At 32.5% G+C, this 17,453-nt stretch overlaps 2 protein-coding genes across 3 annotated transcripts; one reads left to right on the top strand and one right to left on the bottom strand.

Moving 5' to 3' along the window:
* Positions 1-357: 357 nt before the first annotated feature.
* LOC145054504 (protein phosphatase 2C 50-like) lies at positions 358-3,472 on the bottom strand. The gene is made up of 4 exons (XM_079002714.1): positions 2,233-3,472; positions 1,175-1,507; positions 968-1,073; positions 358-882 (listed from the first exon to the last, which is right to left on the bottom strand). Exons 1-4 carry the CDS (start codon positions 2,842-2,844, stop codon positions 548-550), a joined length of 1,386 nt encoding a protein of 461 aa, XP_078858840.1. The 5' UTR covers positions 2,845-3,472; the 3' UTR covers positions 358-547.
* Positions 3,473-13,905: 10,433 nt separating this feature from the next.
* Positions 13,906-15,457, top strand: LOC145054503 (mitochondrial import inner membrane translocase subunit TIM23-1-like). 2 transcript variants are annotated; one of them, XM_079002712.1, is made up of 2 exons: positions 13,906-14,710; positions 15,275-15,457. In XM_079002712.1, the coding sequence occupies exon 1, from the start codon at positions 14,079-14,081 to the stop codon at positions 14,649-14,651; it is 573 nt and encodes a 190-aa protein (XP_078858838.1). In that variant the 5' UTR covers positions 13,906-14,078; the 3' UTR covers positions 14,652-14,710; positions 15,275-15,457. The 2 variants fall into 2 exon arrangements, with proteins under 2 accessions (XP_078858838.1, XP_078858839.1); XM_079002713.1 differs by lacking the exon at positions 15,275-15,457 and adding an exon at positions 14,918-15,017.
* The last annotated feature ends 1,996 nt before the right edge of the window (positions 15,458-17,453 follow it).

Raw genomic sequence — 17,453 nt, 5'->3', positions numbered from 1 at the left:
ATTTGTCAAATTGATCCCTGGCTTTTGTAACATTGTTCTATTTCAATACTTTTTTTCGCGTTATTATAAATTTGTTCATTCCTCGGTCAATGAATAGTAAACCCTATTATACACTTTTAGAGTTAGTCTTCGCTACTTAACGCTTCATGGAGACTTCGGACCATTGTGTACAAAAAAGTAGATGGTCATGATATACAAAAACATAGAAACATTTTTTATACAATCTTTGATCCATAGCATCATAGCATCTAAGATTTGGTGAAGATATACCAAGTATCTTTGTTAAGGAAAACCATCACACACGGGTATGTTGATATAAACATACATACCCTCTCAACACATTAAGATAATACATACTTATCAAGGCAACTTAGTAGATCCACCTGTCTTATTTATGTGTGAGAGATCATGCAAATAAGTAAAGCATTTCTCATACAAACATTAGGACCAAGTGTTATGTAAACAAAGAGAGATGACCACTTCTTTCTTTAAAATTGTACAAACCCTATATCACTTAATAACTATGGGTGAACACATAAACATATTCTCAAGGTTTTGGTTTCAACCTCCTTTGTGGTTTGAGGTCCACCACAACCACAGATATGTTGTCTTTACTTCCTTTCTGAAGAGCAATCACCGATAGGTAATCGGCTGCTGCTTGTGCTGCGGGGTCCACTCCCCCTACACCCCTTTCAAATGGGGCCCCACCATTCTTCTTGTGCCAAATAAGAATCCTTCTTTTTGCCACTTGGCATGCTTCCTCATTTGACATTACATCCCACAATCCATCACTTGCTAAAATAAGACACTCATCTTCTTTAGCCCGTGGAGTAAACGTGACTTCTGGTTCGGGTATTATCCATGGCTTCAAATACCCGTCACCTGCAAAACATATGCTTTTATAAGATTCACTACAATGTCGTTTCTAAAGGGTATTTTAGACATTTCACTATAAAAATCAACTCACCAATAGATCTTGACATTGCAAGAACGCCAAAAACACGGTGTCCGTTCCATTGTATGACTTTCCCACCTGCAGCCTCGATTCTTGCATACTCATCTTCCCGATTCGGCTGATGTAAAAAAAAATTATAATTTTATATATTAAAAAAAAAACAACAACAAACTGTTTTTATTTATTTATATATGACAACATGGAGGATATGGTCTTTACCTTATGATCAGTTGACAGAGGGATGGCTTCTTTGCCACGATAAAGTACAGCTCTTGAATCACCACAATTTGCAACTATAATGTGTGATGAACAGATCAACGACACAACAGCAGTGGACCCCACAGTTTCTGGGGCTATGGGATCAGAGGAATCCATGATTCCGGTTGTTTTTCCACCAACTTCATCATCAACCTTCTGAAAGCAATTAGTGAAGATTTTCTCCCATTGAGCTTGTACTGTGTCATTCATGGTTCCTTTAACCAGTTCTTGCTTCATCACTTTGATCTCTTCTTCTAATGCAATATGGACACGATCACGACAGTAATTGGCCACCTATGTCAATAAATATGATCTAATTTTTACATCCCAATATAAAAATGTAACCCAAAGAAATCACGAAAATCATGTAATCCGAAAGAATATGGCATGAAAATAATGATTATTTTGACTGTGAATAACAAGAAAATCATAGTCATAACTCATAATCATAATTACTTTACCCATGTATTCAGAGGGGTGTTTGGTTCGTAAAATGTTTCTAAAAAGGAATGGAATCTTTCAAAGAATTTGGAATATGAAAGAATTGGAATCTGTCATGTGTTTCGTTGGCAGGAAATAGAATGTAATTCAATAATAAAGATTGAATAATTTTTAAAATTTCACTAGTAACTAAATTGTATGTATATATTTTTTCATTATATATATATATATATATATATATATATATATATATATATATATATAGGGGGGTATTTTGGTCTTTTAAAAAAAAGGAAGAATGAACTTCCACTCATGTCTAGAATCGCAAAATCCATCAAACATGAAATTTGAAGAAATCACGATGAAATTAAGTTACATTCATTTGGTAACGAAACACGTAACGGAATGGAATCTCGAATTCCAATTCCGGTGATTTCGTCAGAATCCACGAACAAACGTTATAAAAGACCATCACATTTATTATGCTAAATAAATAACGAATCAATATTGGAGATCTAAATGAATCAGGAAACATGACGATATTACTACGTAAAAAAAAATGGGAAAAAAGAAAATACCTGGTAGCCTCCATGACCATCATAAACTCCAAAGAAATGAGCAGTCAAATCATTCAAATTCGGATTCACTCCATTAATCATACGATCACCAGCCAACATTCTAACAGGAATTTTCATAAACTGAGGAACAGTAGCAACAGCATCTTCCATTTCTGGCCTTTTACCACAAACAGAGTGAAAACCATAAAATGGCACATATTCCAATTCAAAAACACTTCTTACGCTTTTTCTATGATTCTTATCAGCAAGAACCACCATTGATGCTTTTAAAGTATGCCCAATTGCATTCTCTATCGATTCTTTCCCCACACTTATTACTTCTGCAACTATCTGTCCCTTATCTATACCCTTGAATGCAACTGTAATCGGCAGACTAATTGAACTTGCATCCCCAATTGACATGATTTCATCTGGATTGCTTTCTTGAAGCATCATATCATCATGTTTGCTTCCACTTTCTTGGATTTTGATATTCAGATTACTTGTTGATCCATCACAGGTCCCAGTTAGTAGTGTGATACGACTGAATTCCATTGGGTTTTTGGATATCGGACTTGTTAAGCTAATTGCAACCGAAACGGATGAAGGTGCTTTCTCTTCTATCAAACCCATCTTTTTTACTTTTGACACTAGCTAACCTCTTAATTACTTCATCAATAATATAAGGAGCAAAACACCCTAGAGTTGACCAATTACAAATTGGTTAACAGATCTGGTGGTGTGAAATACTGGATCTGATAACCCTAAAGAGAACTTTTGGGATTCTTTAACATCTATCTTGAGGATTCACGATCCTTCAAATCGCATGAAAGAACGAAATAAGAACTTCAAGTCCTAATTTCACAGATTTACTACGGAACACCAAGAATAAATTTCACTCATCAATCTATGACGATAAAAATTCGAATCCACCATAAATCGAAGAGAAACCCCCAAAAAGATAGAAATTTTGTTTAAGATTTTAACACATGGAACCTGGGTTTCATGGATCTGATGCAACCCACCTCGGTTTTTCAAGATAACTTGGGTTTTCGTCTCATCACTTCAGGAATACTAACTGCTGATAACAATTGGTATACAAACTACAAACAAAATGGGTTTTTCAAGAAGCTAAACCGCAAGATTTGGGTTTTCTAGTTTGATTAAAACAAGCTAAAGCTGCTTACCAATTGAAGAATGCAAAAAAGGGGAAACGATCGAGTGCTTAAGCTTCTATTTTCTTTGCCAGTGAATTTCTGGCTCATACAAGATCTTTTTCTTTTTGTGTTGTATCTTTATTTAAGATGTGATGGGAAAGAAGAAGAGAGAGTTTTTTGGGAATGATTTACTGCTTAGATGACACGTATATTAATTTAATAATCCAACTCAATCAGTGCATGTTTTTTGTTGATAAGAAGATGGGATTTTTTTGGATTTATTTAACTTGTTTATTTTCTGTTGTAAATTTTATAACAGGTGGGGTGGTGACTGGGTTTAAAATTTATTTCTAGAAGTTCCGATTAGGGTTATGTTATTTTTAAAGGGTGATTAAAAAAAAGTGGAAATTGCAAAGGGTTAAAAGGTTGGATCAAATCTCATAAGTAGCATAAAATGTATTGTCCAAAAAGTCAATTTCAAAAGATTATACTTTTGTTTTATAAATTATATCATTTTCATAATTAACTTTTTTTTTTAAATCAAAGGTAACATAAATAAATAAGTTTTCTTAAAAATGTTATTGGTCAACCCTATCTAAAAGAATCAATTTTGACATGTATTATTACAATTGATTTATTATATAATTCATCCAAATGTTCAATATGATTCCATGAGGATTATAATGTTCAATGATACATACTTTGTAATTTGTTTTCTGTTTAGTCTTGTTTTTTTAAAAGTTGGTGCTAATATATTTCTGCCTTTTCAAAAAAAATGTTCAATATGTTGCTTATATTAAAGTGTATGAAGCCCGAAATTAAGGGGGTTCCACGATAGATTTAGTGAATTTAAATATAGTTTGGGTAGGTTAACCATAGGCATTGTTTGAGTAATTTATTGAATTGAAACCAAAATCTATTAAACTATTTGTAGTTAATGACTACGTATCTAAATTTCAATTATACAAACACGTAATTTCATGTTAACCTATCAACATAGTGAACCTAATAAAGTCCAAACATTATATTTCCTTTAAATTGGTTAATTAATTCGAAAATAATAAATGAATTAGTCTTTTTGTTTAGGTTTTACGAATACATCCATAAAATAATACTTTGAACTTAACGTATTTAAATTAATAATTCATTATCAATGGTATCTCTTTTAATCCAAAATAGACTAATCACTTATATATATATATATATATATATATATATATATATATATATATATATATATATATATATATATATATTAGATTAATCGGTCTTGACATCTATCTATTATGATCAACTAGGTTGAATTAATTGTCTGTACGTAAACAAGTCTGGCGTCCCTTACGCAATCGCCAATGAGAGCCATAGAGCATGGAGTCGCCTTTGACTTTTTTGTCTCAACAATAAGACACGTTTTCCCATTATAAAATATAGACCCATAACGTACGACTATTTTTCACTTGTGATACTCAACCGTGCTTACTCTTTTTGAATTAGATTTAGAGATATATGTTGTCGAGACAACTGTCATAATAAAATCCAAATTTGACGGTTGACGTTGTTAAGTTGAAAACCTACCATAATAGTTTTAAATGAATATTATATATTTTTGTTGAATTTATTAAAGGTTAAAGTCATAAAAACCCTATAAGCTTTTAATTTTGGTTTTAATATGTCACTTTTTTGTGCTTTTAAGTGCCCATAAACTCTTATTTAGCATGTTAATGAAGGTAATGAGCCATGTTTTTTACCCTTTGTAAACGATGACATCTATCATGGCCGGTCTGCATGGCTTACCTATATCAACATATGCTAATGAAGGTAATGATCCACATTTTTACCCTTTGTAACTGGTGACATCTACCATGGGCTTGTCTACGTGGCTTATCTATGTCCATATAGATACCAACATGAACTTTTGGTCATCAGTTTCTTTAATAAGAAAATCGATAATCCCCAAATGAAAACAACTTCGTCTTCCTTCTTCCCTTTTTAAGATGAAAAAACTACACTGAAACCCTACAAAAAGCGATTTCGTCCATGACATCTTCATCCGGCTCACGGAAGCTCAAGAAACCCTAACCTAATCCTCTCGGCAGATGCAGTATTGTTGTGTGATTATGAAATTGCTAGCATGGAGAGGGTTTATTGGCCTAAAAAATGGGAAGAAGATTTTGTAACATCTTGTTTTCTGTCGTTTCTTATTTCAGGTCGTGGTCTGGAAGTCGATTGTGTAAAGGTTTTGGGCCTTAAGGAGGCAAAATTTAGTCCTTGTGGAAGGAGGTGATGATGGTTAAGAGATTGAACCCTTGATTTGTGTTTTGGGTCAAATGGTAGAAAGAGAAAAGTTATAGGTCGGGTTCTTGCATGAAATATGGATTTTTGTTCGAAAATTTTTTAGTCCAAGATATTTAGATAATATTGTGGGCTCTTCAATACCTTTCCATGGATATAAAGATTGTCGAAAACGAAGATGGAACGAATAAGTTAGGAAGGTTTTGGGTTTAGTCTAGTACTTTAGGCGTATAGAGTGTATGTTGGGCGTACTAGGCATTGTTGGTCGTGACTCGTGAAAGTTCAACCTGGTATGCTGGGGGTACCAGGAGTACGCTGGGCGTACGCGATCAGAACTCAAACCCTAATTTCGAGGTTTTGAGCCCTATTTAAGTTTCCTAACTTCACTAAACCCTTTTCCATTCTTAGCCTCCACCTCTCCAATGTCATCCCTTTAAACCCTAACCCTAGTTTGAGCCTTGTGAGCAAAAGAATGTGTTTTTAAGTGCTTTGGAGTGTTCTTGATGCATCTTGGAGAAGAAGGAGCTTGTAGATCCAGACCTTGTTCACCTTGATCTTTCTTCTGGAGGTATAAAGCGTGAATCTTGATAATACATTTGTTAGATCTAGCTAGTTTTAGGTGTTATGAGCTTTTGGTAACTTTAGTGCATAAAGTTTAAATCTTTAATGTTTGTGACATTGTTACAAATAAATTTGGAAACTTTATCCATCTAAACATCATATTGATTCAGATTTGAAGGTTGAAGACTTGGACTTAATGGATTAAGTTGAGAGAGATGCACATTTGGTCCCTTTGAGACTTAAAGACTAGATCTTGGTTGTTTGGATCATTCTAATGGATAAAGTTGGAAACTTTATCCATTATGGAGCAATTAAGAACCATAAAAATGTGATCTTGGTCCTTATATCCCTTCCATGCAAGAGTCATGATGTCTTAATGGATTAATAAGTTAGGGTTTTAGCTTTTTGGATTTTTTTTCTAGCCATAGAAAATCATAAAGGTGGTGTTGGGTTTATTAGTGTTGTGTCAAATATGTCTTATATAGGTTTATTTATTCCGAGATGGGCCTGTCCATTCTCGTTTTGGTCTTTCTAATCTTAGCCTATATATATATATATATATATATATATATATATATATATATATATATATATATATATATATATATATATATAGTGCATGCATGTAACATTAGGGTTAATGCTTTTTACGCTTTAGCAACCCTAACAGCCGTTTGTACACTCTTACAGAGAAGTTCTTGAGAACTCTTCTAGAGTTGTTTAATCAAAGAACTCGGCACACGTTTGATCTTCATTGTTCTTGTCTTTAATTCACTCCATTATTATAGAATCTTTCGGTCTTATTTATTGTTTCTACATTTGGTATCAAAACAGGAGATAGTGTGATTAATCGTTACTCTTCTGTCGAGTTCTATTAGGGTTTTACGTGTTTCTTGGATCTGTTCTAGATCTAGATCTTTGTTTTTTACCCTAAACTCAATTGTCGTTTTACACATCTGATTCTATATCCGCTTCTGTGAATTTAGACATAATGTTGAACGAAGATCCCCATTCTCTATCGTTCAATCTCTCTAGTATAATTGGATCCACAACAAGGATTCCAATCCTCTTCCTGCAAGACTATAAAGTTTGGGCGTTGCACTTTGAAGACTATGTTCTTGGAATTGAAGAACATGGGTCAACCATATGGCAAGCAATGACACAGGATACATTCTCGCATACAACAACCAGGAGGGTAATCAAGATTCGGGTTGATTACAATGCACTTCTTGTTGAACACACTATAGTTCCTCAGGATGAAAAAGATAAGCTATTGAGCAACATAAAGGCAATGAGAATTATATGGATTACTCTCCTTCCAGACACTTTTTGTCACATAAGTGCATGTACTAATGCTAACGAAATATAGGATAGGTTTAAGGAACTGTATTCTGGAGACGCTGATCTAGAACACTCTTTACAAACGACTCTTTTGTCTGAGTTTGGTTCATTTGTCCAAAAACCTGATGAGAAGTTGGATCAAACTTTCAATCTCTTCAACCACTTGCTGAGTAAAATGCTCAAATATAATCTTGAGCGACGAGACATTGAACAGAAAGTGACGTTCATGAATGGTCTTATGTCAGAATGGAAAGTTGTTGTGTCCACTGTGAAAGCACATGAACAATTTAAATCTTATTCCTTAGCCAAACTTGTAAGCATTTTGAGATACCACGAATAAGAAGTAACTAAGGAGGTAAAGCTTGTTTATGGCATGGGATCTTTGGCATTGGTGGCGAAGGGAAAGAAGGCAACAGAAGATGATTCGGAATCTGACCTTTCAGATAATGCAATCTCTAACGAAGATAAGGCTCCAACCCTAAAAAGTTCTTCAAGAAAAATTTATCTCGTTACGAGAACAAATACATGCAGGGTGGTAATTCCAGTTCCAAAAAGACCAGAGATGAGAGTTTCAAGAACTCTCAAAATGATGAATAGAAAAAGGAGAAAAAGGTTATGGGTGATTCAGGTTATGATTGCAGTTACTGTCATGGTAAAAACCACTTTGCGAAAGAATGTAAGCTTAGGAAGATGAATGAGAAGAAAGAAACTGAGAAAGATGAAGCCTACTATCTTCAAAAGATAGAGGAGCTTCAGAAAAATAATGTGTCAAATGCGAAGCCGTAATTGATTGTTCAAGAAGGAAGTGATGATAATGGACGAGTAGAGGTGTGGTCGACAGACTTAGAAGATGAAGAGGTCAGAAAACCCACACATGGTGAGTGCTTTGTGGCGAACTCTAAAAAGAAGGTTTACGAAGGTAAAAGCTTAATGGTTTAGAACGGTGTTTCGGAATCAAGAGGGTATGCTACTGACGGTGGTTAAGCTTCCGAAAGTTGTTTTGCTGCGAAGACTGTTTCAGAGCAGATGAAGGAATATGAAACGATCATCGATAAGGTACACTTTATACTCAAATCTACTAACATTCTTGTGTCTCGTTATGATTAAGAACTAGACGATTTGAATTATACTATTTCTAATTTTAGTGATAGTTTAAAAGGAACTCTTCTTAGTAATTATAGTCTAAATGATCAAATTAAAAGGGTAACGTTTAAAAGTGAAGAGAAGAGATTAAGGATAGAGAAGTTGTAAGTAGAGCTCAATAGATCAAAAGATGACATTATTTATCTTAAAATAGATAGTCTTGCTTTGTTAAAACAAAGAAATATTTTTTTAATTGCTAAGCATCTATATTTCAATATCACTCAATTGCATTTGGATTGTGAAATAGGAAAAGGATTGCATAAAATGATTTTACCCTTTCTTGAATTAAAAGATGATGAAATCGATGCAGATTGTTATAAGTGTGAATCTATTGTTTGTTCTGATGATGTTTCTGATTCATACAAAGTTGGACTTGAGAAAATAGAAGAATACATTCAGTCCAAGAACACAAAAATATCTTGAAACAAATGATGAATGATAAGGATAAAGAATAAATCAAACTAACTTCTATGCAGAAGTATGACTCGTTGTGCAAGAAGTTGAGTTCGGAAAATACTCTTGATCATGAGAATTTTTCTGAATTCGATGAAAGTGAAATGAGTGAGATTTATGCAGAGGACGAAGTTAATTGCTCTGAATTTGTATAAAATGATGATGAACCAAAGAAAAATCTGATTTCAGAAAATTCGGTTGAATCCGTTCGAATTATAGAAAATAAAGGTTCAAGTGTTTTACATGAAAAAAAGCAACAAGTTTTCCGAAAGTGCAAACAGTTTCGAACCAAGTTTTTGTAAAAATGGGACTTAAAAAAATGATATTTCAGAACTAACGTCCTTGGTTGATAATGATAATGCCAAAGGTTGCAACGAATTCTTCTGGCCAGGACCAATTGACAATGCAGATGAAACGAGAGGTCTTTCCGATATGACCTTGTGGAAAACAAAAGGAAAATACATTTCAGAACCTTTGAATCGTGTTGACCTTTGTTACGATAAGGTTGGTCCTAGTGGAGCCAAAGGTGTTCCAAGTGAAACCTCTTCAGAACAGAATGATACGCCAATCCGAAAGGAAAAAACCAAAGTCTAACATTCACAAATCTGTTGCTGATTAATTGAAAAGAAAAGGCAGTTAAATGCTAGATATAGGAAGAATATTAATGAAAGAAAACATTTTTGAAAAAATAAGAATTCAAATCAAAGTTATGTTAATATAGAAAGAGTTTCAAATCAAAATACGAATTCTTCTCCAATTCCAAAACCACAATCAAAATCATTTTCACAACCTCAAAATCAACACCACGCGTTTCAAAATCACATGTTTTCGCTACTAGAAAAACAGCCTTTTACGACGCTCATTGTGCGTCGTAAAAGGCTCAGATGACGCGCAAATGCGTGTCAATGAAGGCCTTATCATAAAGAGAGACGACGCGCATTTACGACGCTCATTGCGTGTTGTAAAAGGCTCAGACGACGCGCAAATGCGTGTCAATGAAGGCCCTATCATAAAGAGAGACGACGCGCATTTACGACGCGCAATTACGACATCTATTTATCTTTGTTTAACAGCAGCATCTCTTAATGAACTCTTAGATTATGATGACAAGTTTGTTTTCATCTATTAAGTAGGGTCATTTAAAATTTACTCTCACTCCCCTGCTCATTAGGTCCGACAATACAAGCATATAAAGATTAGTAAATTAGTAACATAACTTTTATCGAGTTTGAATTTGAAAAAAAAAAGAATAATTTTGACCTTTCAAATTGGTGCCTCATTTTTTGTTTGATGTGATGATATGAATAAAAAAGGTTGGTTTTTACCTCTTTCCTTTTTGCTGTATTTTTTCTCCTCACGTGACTTTAGATTTTTCGTTGTTCTGATATGTGAAAATCAATTTCATGATTCTACATATTGATGTGTATGTGTTTAGTGTGGGTTTGATATGCTCTTTATATATAATAGGAAGCATACAATTACGGAAACAGGTCGCTTTTTTGTATGCTAAGAAGGTTGATGGTGGTATTGAACTATTGATGTTGTTTTGGTAGGCACTAACGACAAGTTTGTTTCATCCGATTCATGACAAATTATATAGAATAGCAACGTACTTTATTGTGGATACCATTTGGGCAATGTACTTCGGATAATACTAATGTATGAAACACATGAACATACACAAAAAACTAACACTTTCCGCCCAGCACAACGTACGGGAAACCTTTCTAGTTATTTATTGATAAATATTATTTTAAAGATATAATATTTATATATTAAAAAATATTACTTTATTGAGTTATAATTTCTTTTTTATTAGATTAGTTTTTTTATTGGATTATAATTTATTAACAATTATTTTTGATATATATTATTTATAATTTATTACTATTTTTTTATTTCTTTTCATTGTTTTCTTTATTATTTAAAAAAAACCCCCAAAAAAATCTCACTCACCACACGTCTCCTAATTTATTTTAAATTTTTGGAAGATAATATATTTTGGACAACACCACCACCATCACTTAATTTGACAGTGGTGGGATATGTGAGATTTTTTTTTAAAATAAATTAGGATGATGGTGGTGTTATTAAAAAAAAAGAGTTAATCCAATAAAAAATGAAATTAAAAAAATAACTAAAAGAAATTAAGAGTTTAAATAAAACTACTCATTTCCATCATCTTTGCCTTCAAAATATTCATCTTCTTCCTCTTCCTCCGCGGATCCCTCATTTTCATCATTATATATTATTTGATCATATGTTTTTGTAGTTGAGGCTAGGCGCAGTCGTTCCGCACGAGTTATAGTAAAGGGTGACTCAAATTGATATTCAATCTAAAAGATTTCATCTGCTTCCATTTCAGCTTCGGTGGCTTTAAATACCCCTCTTGGTTTTATCTTGATAACCGTCGGTTTATCTTCCGTCTCATTTTTCACTGAAGGGTATGGTGTATAAACACTTGTTCTGTGATGACAAATAAAAAAGGTCGTCAATTTGAAGTCAAGAGTTGGGTTTGACATCAATCAAGTTGCTTTTGAGTATTATAATGTCTTTGTTATCAAACCATATATAATTAAATAGTATAACAATTGAGGGTCTGCTGTCCTAATACCCAATCTCTAAGATCTCTTGTAATATGACTAGTAGTCCGACTCTTTTTTAGCATTATATGTCTCCCCCACCACACATACTCCTAAGTTATTGATCGCACGACCCTCACCATATTGTTTGGATCAATTTCTTTTCTATTTTTGAACACCACCACCACCATCCTAGTTTATTTAAAAAAAAAATCTCACTCATCCCACCATTGCTGAACTAAGTGATGATGGTGGTGTTGTAAAAAATATGTTATCTTCCAAATATTTATAATAGAATAGAAGATGTTGTTGGGTATGATTTTCTTTGGGTTTTTTATTTAAAATACTGAAAAAAATAATTAAAAACAATTAAAAATAGTAATCCAATAAAATAATATTTACTAATATATAAATATTATACGTTAAAAATAATATTTATTAGTAAATCATAACCTAATAAAGAAAGAATTAATCTAATAAAAAAAATCAATAATCCAATAAAGTAATATTTTTAATATATTAATATTCTATATTTAAATAATATTAATTAATATATAACAATCCAATAAAAATAAATAATCTATTAAAAAAGTAATTAAAAAATAATTAACTAGATCCAATGAAATAATATTTATTAATATATAAATATTATATATTAAAAATGATTTTTATCAATATTACTATAAAAAAGAAATCTAATAGAATGAAATTAAAAAATATTTAATTTTAATAATTGAATAAAATTAAAAAGAAGAGATGCATAAATGGTCCTTGTATTTTGGTTGCAGAAATAGTACTTGAGGTAAAATTATCATTTTGAAAAAGTTATAACCAAGTTGTTAAAGTTAACATTTTTGGACCAAAAGTGCACAATATATCAAAAATTGGACTACTTTTGCACCACAAAACATTTTTGGACCAAAACCACATAATTTTGACAACCACAATGACCATGTTCGCAATTTTGTCCGATAGACTCATATAAACAAATTATGAAATGATTTTACCAAAATCACAACTTCCACTTTTTATGGTTCACTATTCATCATCTTCTCCCTCCTTAAATCAACAATTATTTTGACATATCAAGCTTGTAAATATGTTATCTACCACGTTATTCTTCCTTATTCATCAAAATTCTTAACACATGATCATATAACAATTTCACGTTCTTCCTTATTCATCAAAATTCCTAACACATGATCATATAACAATTTCACGGTTCATCACTCTTCGAAATTCAACAATTAAACGATGAAATTAACAAAGAGAGTTAGAAGCTTACTCTCAATCCGAGTGTGTAATAATCAATCCTTGATCTATGGGTTTGGAACCACATCATCCCCTTCATGTTTGAACTTCAGAGCTCCAAAAATCACATCCCCTGCCCTTAGGAACCGTAAGACGAAATATGGGCTAAAAAGGATCGATTTTGGCTCTTAAAACCCTTTTCTTTAATTATGTCACGTCGCAGTTTCGTTACATTTTTATCTCAACTTCGGACAACCACCACTTTTACATCTGAACTTGGGTTTCAACGCTATTTATATTCACATGTTCGTATCTGAGTCAACTACAACTTTGTTTTACATTACTTTTGCTAAAAATTATTATATTTTTATATTTACTCCCATATACCAAAAGAGTATATGTTATTCGTCTTCAAGACTATACACAAAAGTATGTTTTACATTTGCCTTTTTATACTTTAGCAAATTACATGTCTTAACTCTTTTATTCATCTAACAAAGATATCACACCCTTATTAATATATAAGTTATATAAAACGGGTATTACATTTATGTTGATATGCATAAAAAAAGTTTAATGTTTTTTTTTGTTATATCACGTAATGTATAAAGTTTTCTTGTTTATAATATATGTTCCATATGTAATGCATGTCTTGAAAACACACACAGATATCCAAGTTGGCAAAAGGTCTAACAGTGATTTTTTTCAACAAATGTGATGTTTTTTTTTTCCTTGAAGTTTGAAATTTTAAAGATATACTAAGCAAGTAAAAACAATAAATAATGTATTTTTGAATAAATCCAAAACATCTTTTACCAATCTAAAGTTTCCAAAAAAAAAAAAAAATAGGTTGCTCAAAATAAAAAGGAAAGGGTTGTAATTTGTAAACAATAGCAAAGTACATATTGGCATTTAACCAATTGGAAAACCAGAGAACCATCGCGTGAACCGAAAGCCTCACTGGTTTTTGACCACCGCCTCTCTCTTCTCTCTCTCTCTCTCTCTCTCTCTCTCTCTCTCTCTCTCTCTCTCTTTTGGAATCAGATTCTTGAAAGATCGAAACCCTAATCGTAGCCCTAACTACGACATGTCTTACCAACCGAGATCTTCAAATCACAGCGAAAACGACGACCACCACGACAACCGTCGGCTATACAACCCTTACCAAGATCTTAGAGTCCCCGCACAAACCCTGTACAAACTTCCGACATCTCCTGAATACCTCTTTCAAGAGGAATCCATCGCTCAACGGCGTTCATGGGGCGAAAACCTGACATACTACACCGGCATCGGTTACCTCAGCGGCGCTGTAGTTGGCGCCGGGAAGGGTTTAGTAGAGGGCGTGAAGGCTTCTGAGGCTGGAGACACCATGAAACTTAGGGTTAATCGGATCTTAAATGCTTCTGGACATGCAGGTCGGACGATCGGCAACCGTGCGGGTGTAATCGGACTGTTGTACGCTGGTATGGAGAGCGGGATGGTTAAGGCTAGGGATGCAGATGATATTATTAACAGTGTGGTGGCTGGATTAGCGACTGGAGCGCTTTACAAGGCGGCGGCGGGGCCTAGGTCGGCGGCTGTTGCCGGAGCTATTGGTGGAATAGCGGTGGGATTAGCCGTGACGGGGAAGCAGGTTTTGAAGAGATACGTACCAATCTGAGCTCGATCTGTATTCAATTTCATCTTACTACAAGTTTTGGTCTTTTGAGATTTCCAAAGGTGATTCATCTGTAGTCTTTTACAATATTTTAGTATTTTACAATATTTTAGATGATTGACATAATTTGGCATGGAATGAAATGCGTGATTTTGTTTTGTGCACTTGATGGTTGAAACCCTTTCTGTTGTGTACTTTATAAGTGTCTGGAAGGGTTTAGCCACAAATAAATCATTGTAGACCTTGATATGGGAATTGTATCAACACAGGTTTCTGTGGCTTGATTGGTTGATGAATATTTGTTCAGGTGAGAACACAGATTGAATATTGTTTTAGCTTGCTATTGATGATAAATTAATCTTTTGATTATTGTCTGTTTGCCCTTTTAATCTTTATGTTTATATTGATATGTATATTCATATCCACTGTTTTGACTTTTGAGGATTCAATGCTCTTTTTTTGTGTAGAATTTGATATCTCACTGTATGTTGATTCTTGCTTCCGATGAATAGGACTAAAGTCCAGTTTTGATTTTGAGATTGTAGCGTTTTTCTATTTGAATTAGGATAGCAGACAGTGTTTGTTTGCTTATGTTTCTTTTGATTTGGCTTTGTTTATGTTTATAGAGAACAAGTTTTATGCTGAGAAAATACATTGGATTGTCGTCAATGGAAGCAGTCTCTTCGAGTCTGCTTGCATCTTATCTCCTATGGGACTTGGGTAATGTTGTTATAGATACAATCATAAAACTACTCTCTATATTGTGTAGTGTATGGTGATTTGTGATAAAGATGGTTATCATTCAATTATTTTTTGTATTCATGTTTTGCTTATTTCAGATTTTTTGTATATACAAGATCGTAATTTTTTTGAACTTTATCAAAATACATTGTTATGATCAGGCAAATCAGCTACTGCATGTTCTTGATCAATTATAATGATGTAACCAATACAACAAAAAAAAGTTTAGGAACCCTTATGGTCAAAAGAAATCCCAAGTGATCAAATGTGAATGAATAGTTGGTTATGAATATAAAATTTTATCATGTATGTTTAAGTTATGATATAGACAATTTTTTGTATACTCATTACTATATAATTTGTGTCATGTGTCTGTTAAAATAACAAAAGGTCAAATGCAAGAAATAGTATTATATTTATATTTGTTTGTATTTTATAGCATCTTATAAGAGTAAGAGTAAACAGAAATTGATGAAGTAATAAACAAACAAATAAAAGTATACTACTATACTTTTATATAATGAGAATAAAACTATATAAATAATCAGTAATTCGATAATGTCTACATCTGGTCATTCTGGATTTCTTTTGTCCATCAAGCAATCTACAACGTGACACCAAATCTAGTTTTTTAACATCATATTCTATGGAAAAAAATGCGCCATTGCAACACAATTTTTTAGAAAAAAATATTGTTGACCTGCGTGGTTAAATACCAAGTATAGTATTATACTATTTAAGCCGGAAGAAGTACCAACACCACATGTCAATTGGGAATAGCCCAATTGGTAGAGCATAGCCTCTTAGTTTATAAGGATGGTGATGTCTGGGTTTGATCGTTGGTGCTAATAAGGGTTGAAGTATTAACACTAACATCTGGAGTTTTTACCACGTTAGTGAACACCATACTGCTTGTGCGGTGAATGTAAAGGGAATATCCGTGTGTGATGAGCCTTAATTCATCCACAATATTGTCATCATCATCAAATTTGTCGGATATGTTGGCATTACGGGAAACAACATTTATCGGGAAAGATATGACCAAAACAATTACGCATTATCAAGAACGAGTTCACCTATTAGAATGAAAAGAGTTCATTTGAAGAGAAATCCTGACCACAGACACAATCGTCTTATAGAAAATTACTTTGCCGATGACATCGTATACGCTTAAAAGTTTAGACGACAGTTTGAAGAAAAGTTATTCCTACATATTGTTGATGACTTGAAAGATCGGTTTCTATATTTTCAATTGAAACCAGATACCAAAGTTGAAACAGGTTTTTCTCCAATACAAAATTACACAACCACAATTCGTCAGATACTACTACATGAGAGCAGACTTATGTCAGATAATTCATACAGTCGAAGATTCAGAAGAAAATTTGGTGTGATGTATTTTAATTTTTAATTATGTTTTCTTATGTTCATTATGTAACTTTTATTTGCGAATAATCAAATATTTATGTTTTATTATTTTTAAGTTTATTAATCTTTTTATTTATTTATTAAATTATAGTAATTTTATTATAACAAAATAATAAATAAATAAGGAAAATGAAGTTTCACTATTTCTTAGGTTTTGAATAATAAAGGTTGAGTGAGGAGAAAATGAAATACTTTTGAGGTTTTGAGGGAAAATGAAAAACAAGGGTACACTCTCTACTCTTTAGTCTTACAATGTATTTTAATCAAATCAAATACTCTTTAGTCTTAGAATGTATTAATCAAATTAAATTTAGTGATAGAAATTTCACTTCTACTGTTTAATTCTTTAAATCTGATTCTAATGCATTTTTAGATTATTTACATAACACATAATATATATATATATATATATATATATATATATATATATATATATATATATATATATATATATATATATATATATATATAAAAGCATAAAAAGATGCATATACAAAGAGTGCATATATGCACAAATGTCAAAAATGCAAATATTCGTAAAAAATGCACATATACACTCTTTGTTTATGCATGTTTTATGATTTTTTTAAACAAAATGTCTTAAATATGTCCAACTTAATGCATTAAGACACATTT

The sequence above is a fragment of the Lactuca serriola genome, chromosome 5 (assembly GCF_051521515.1).
Source record: "Lactuca serriola cultivar US96UC23 chromosome 5, Lser_US96UC23_V15, whole genome shotgun sequence".
Taxonomy (NCBI): domain Eukaryota; kingdom Viridiplantae; phylum Streptophyta; class Magnoliopsida; order Asterales; family Asteraceae; genus Lactuca; species Lactuca serriola.
This window is presented reverse-complemented; position numbering and strand designations above follow the sequence as displayed.

Excerpts from the sequence above, each read along its gene's own strand:
- LOC145054504 (XM_079002714.1), bottom strand. The coding sequence starts at position 2,844 with ATGGGTTTGATAGAAGAGAAAGCACCTTCATCCGTTTCGGTTGCAATT. Across the intron at positions 1,508-2,232 it reads ATGGTCATGGAGGCTACCAG|GTGGCCAATTACTGTCGTGA; the intron begins GTATTTTCTTTT and ends TTATTGACATAG. Across the intron at positions 883-967 it reads TGCAATGTCAAGATCTATTG|GTGACGGGTATTTGAAGCCA; the intron begins GTGAGTTGATTT and ends TATGTTTTGCAG.
- LOC145054503 (XM_079002712.1), top strand. The coding sequence starts at position 14,079 with ATGTCTTACCAACCGAGATCTTCAAATCACAGCGAAAACGACGACCAC.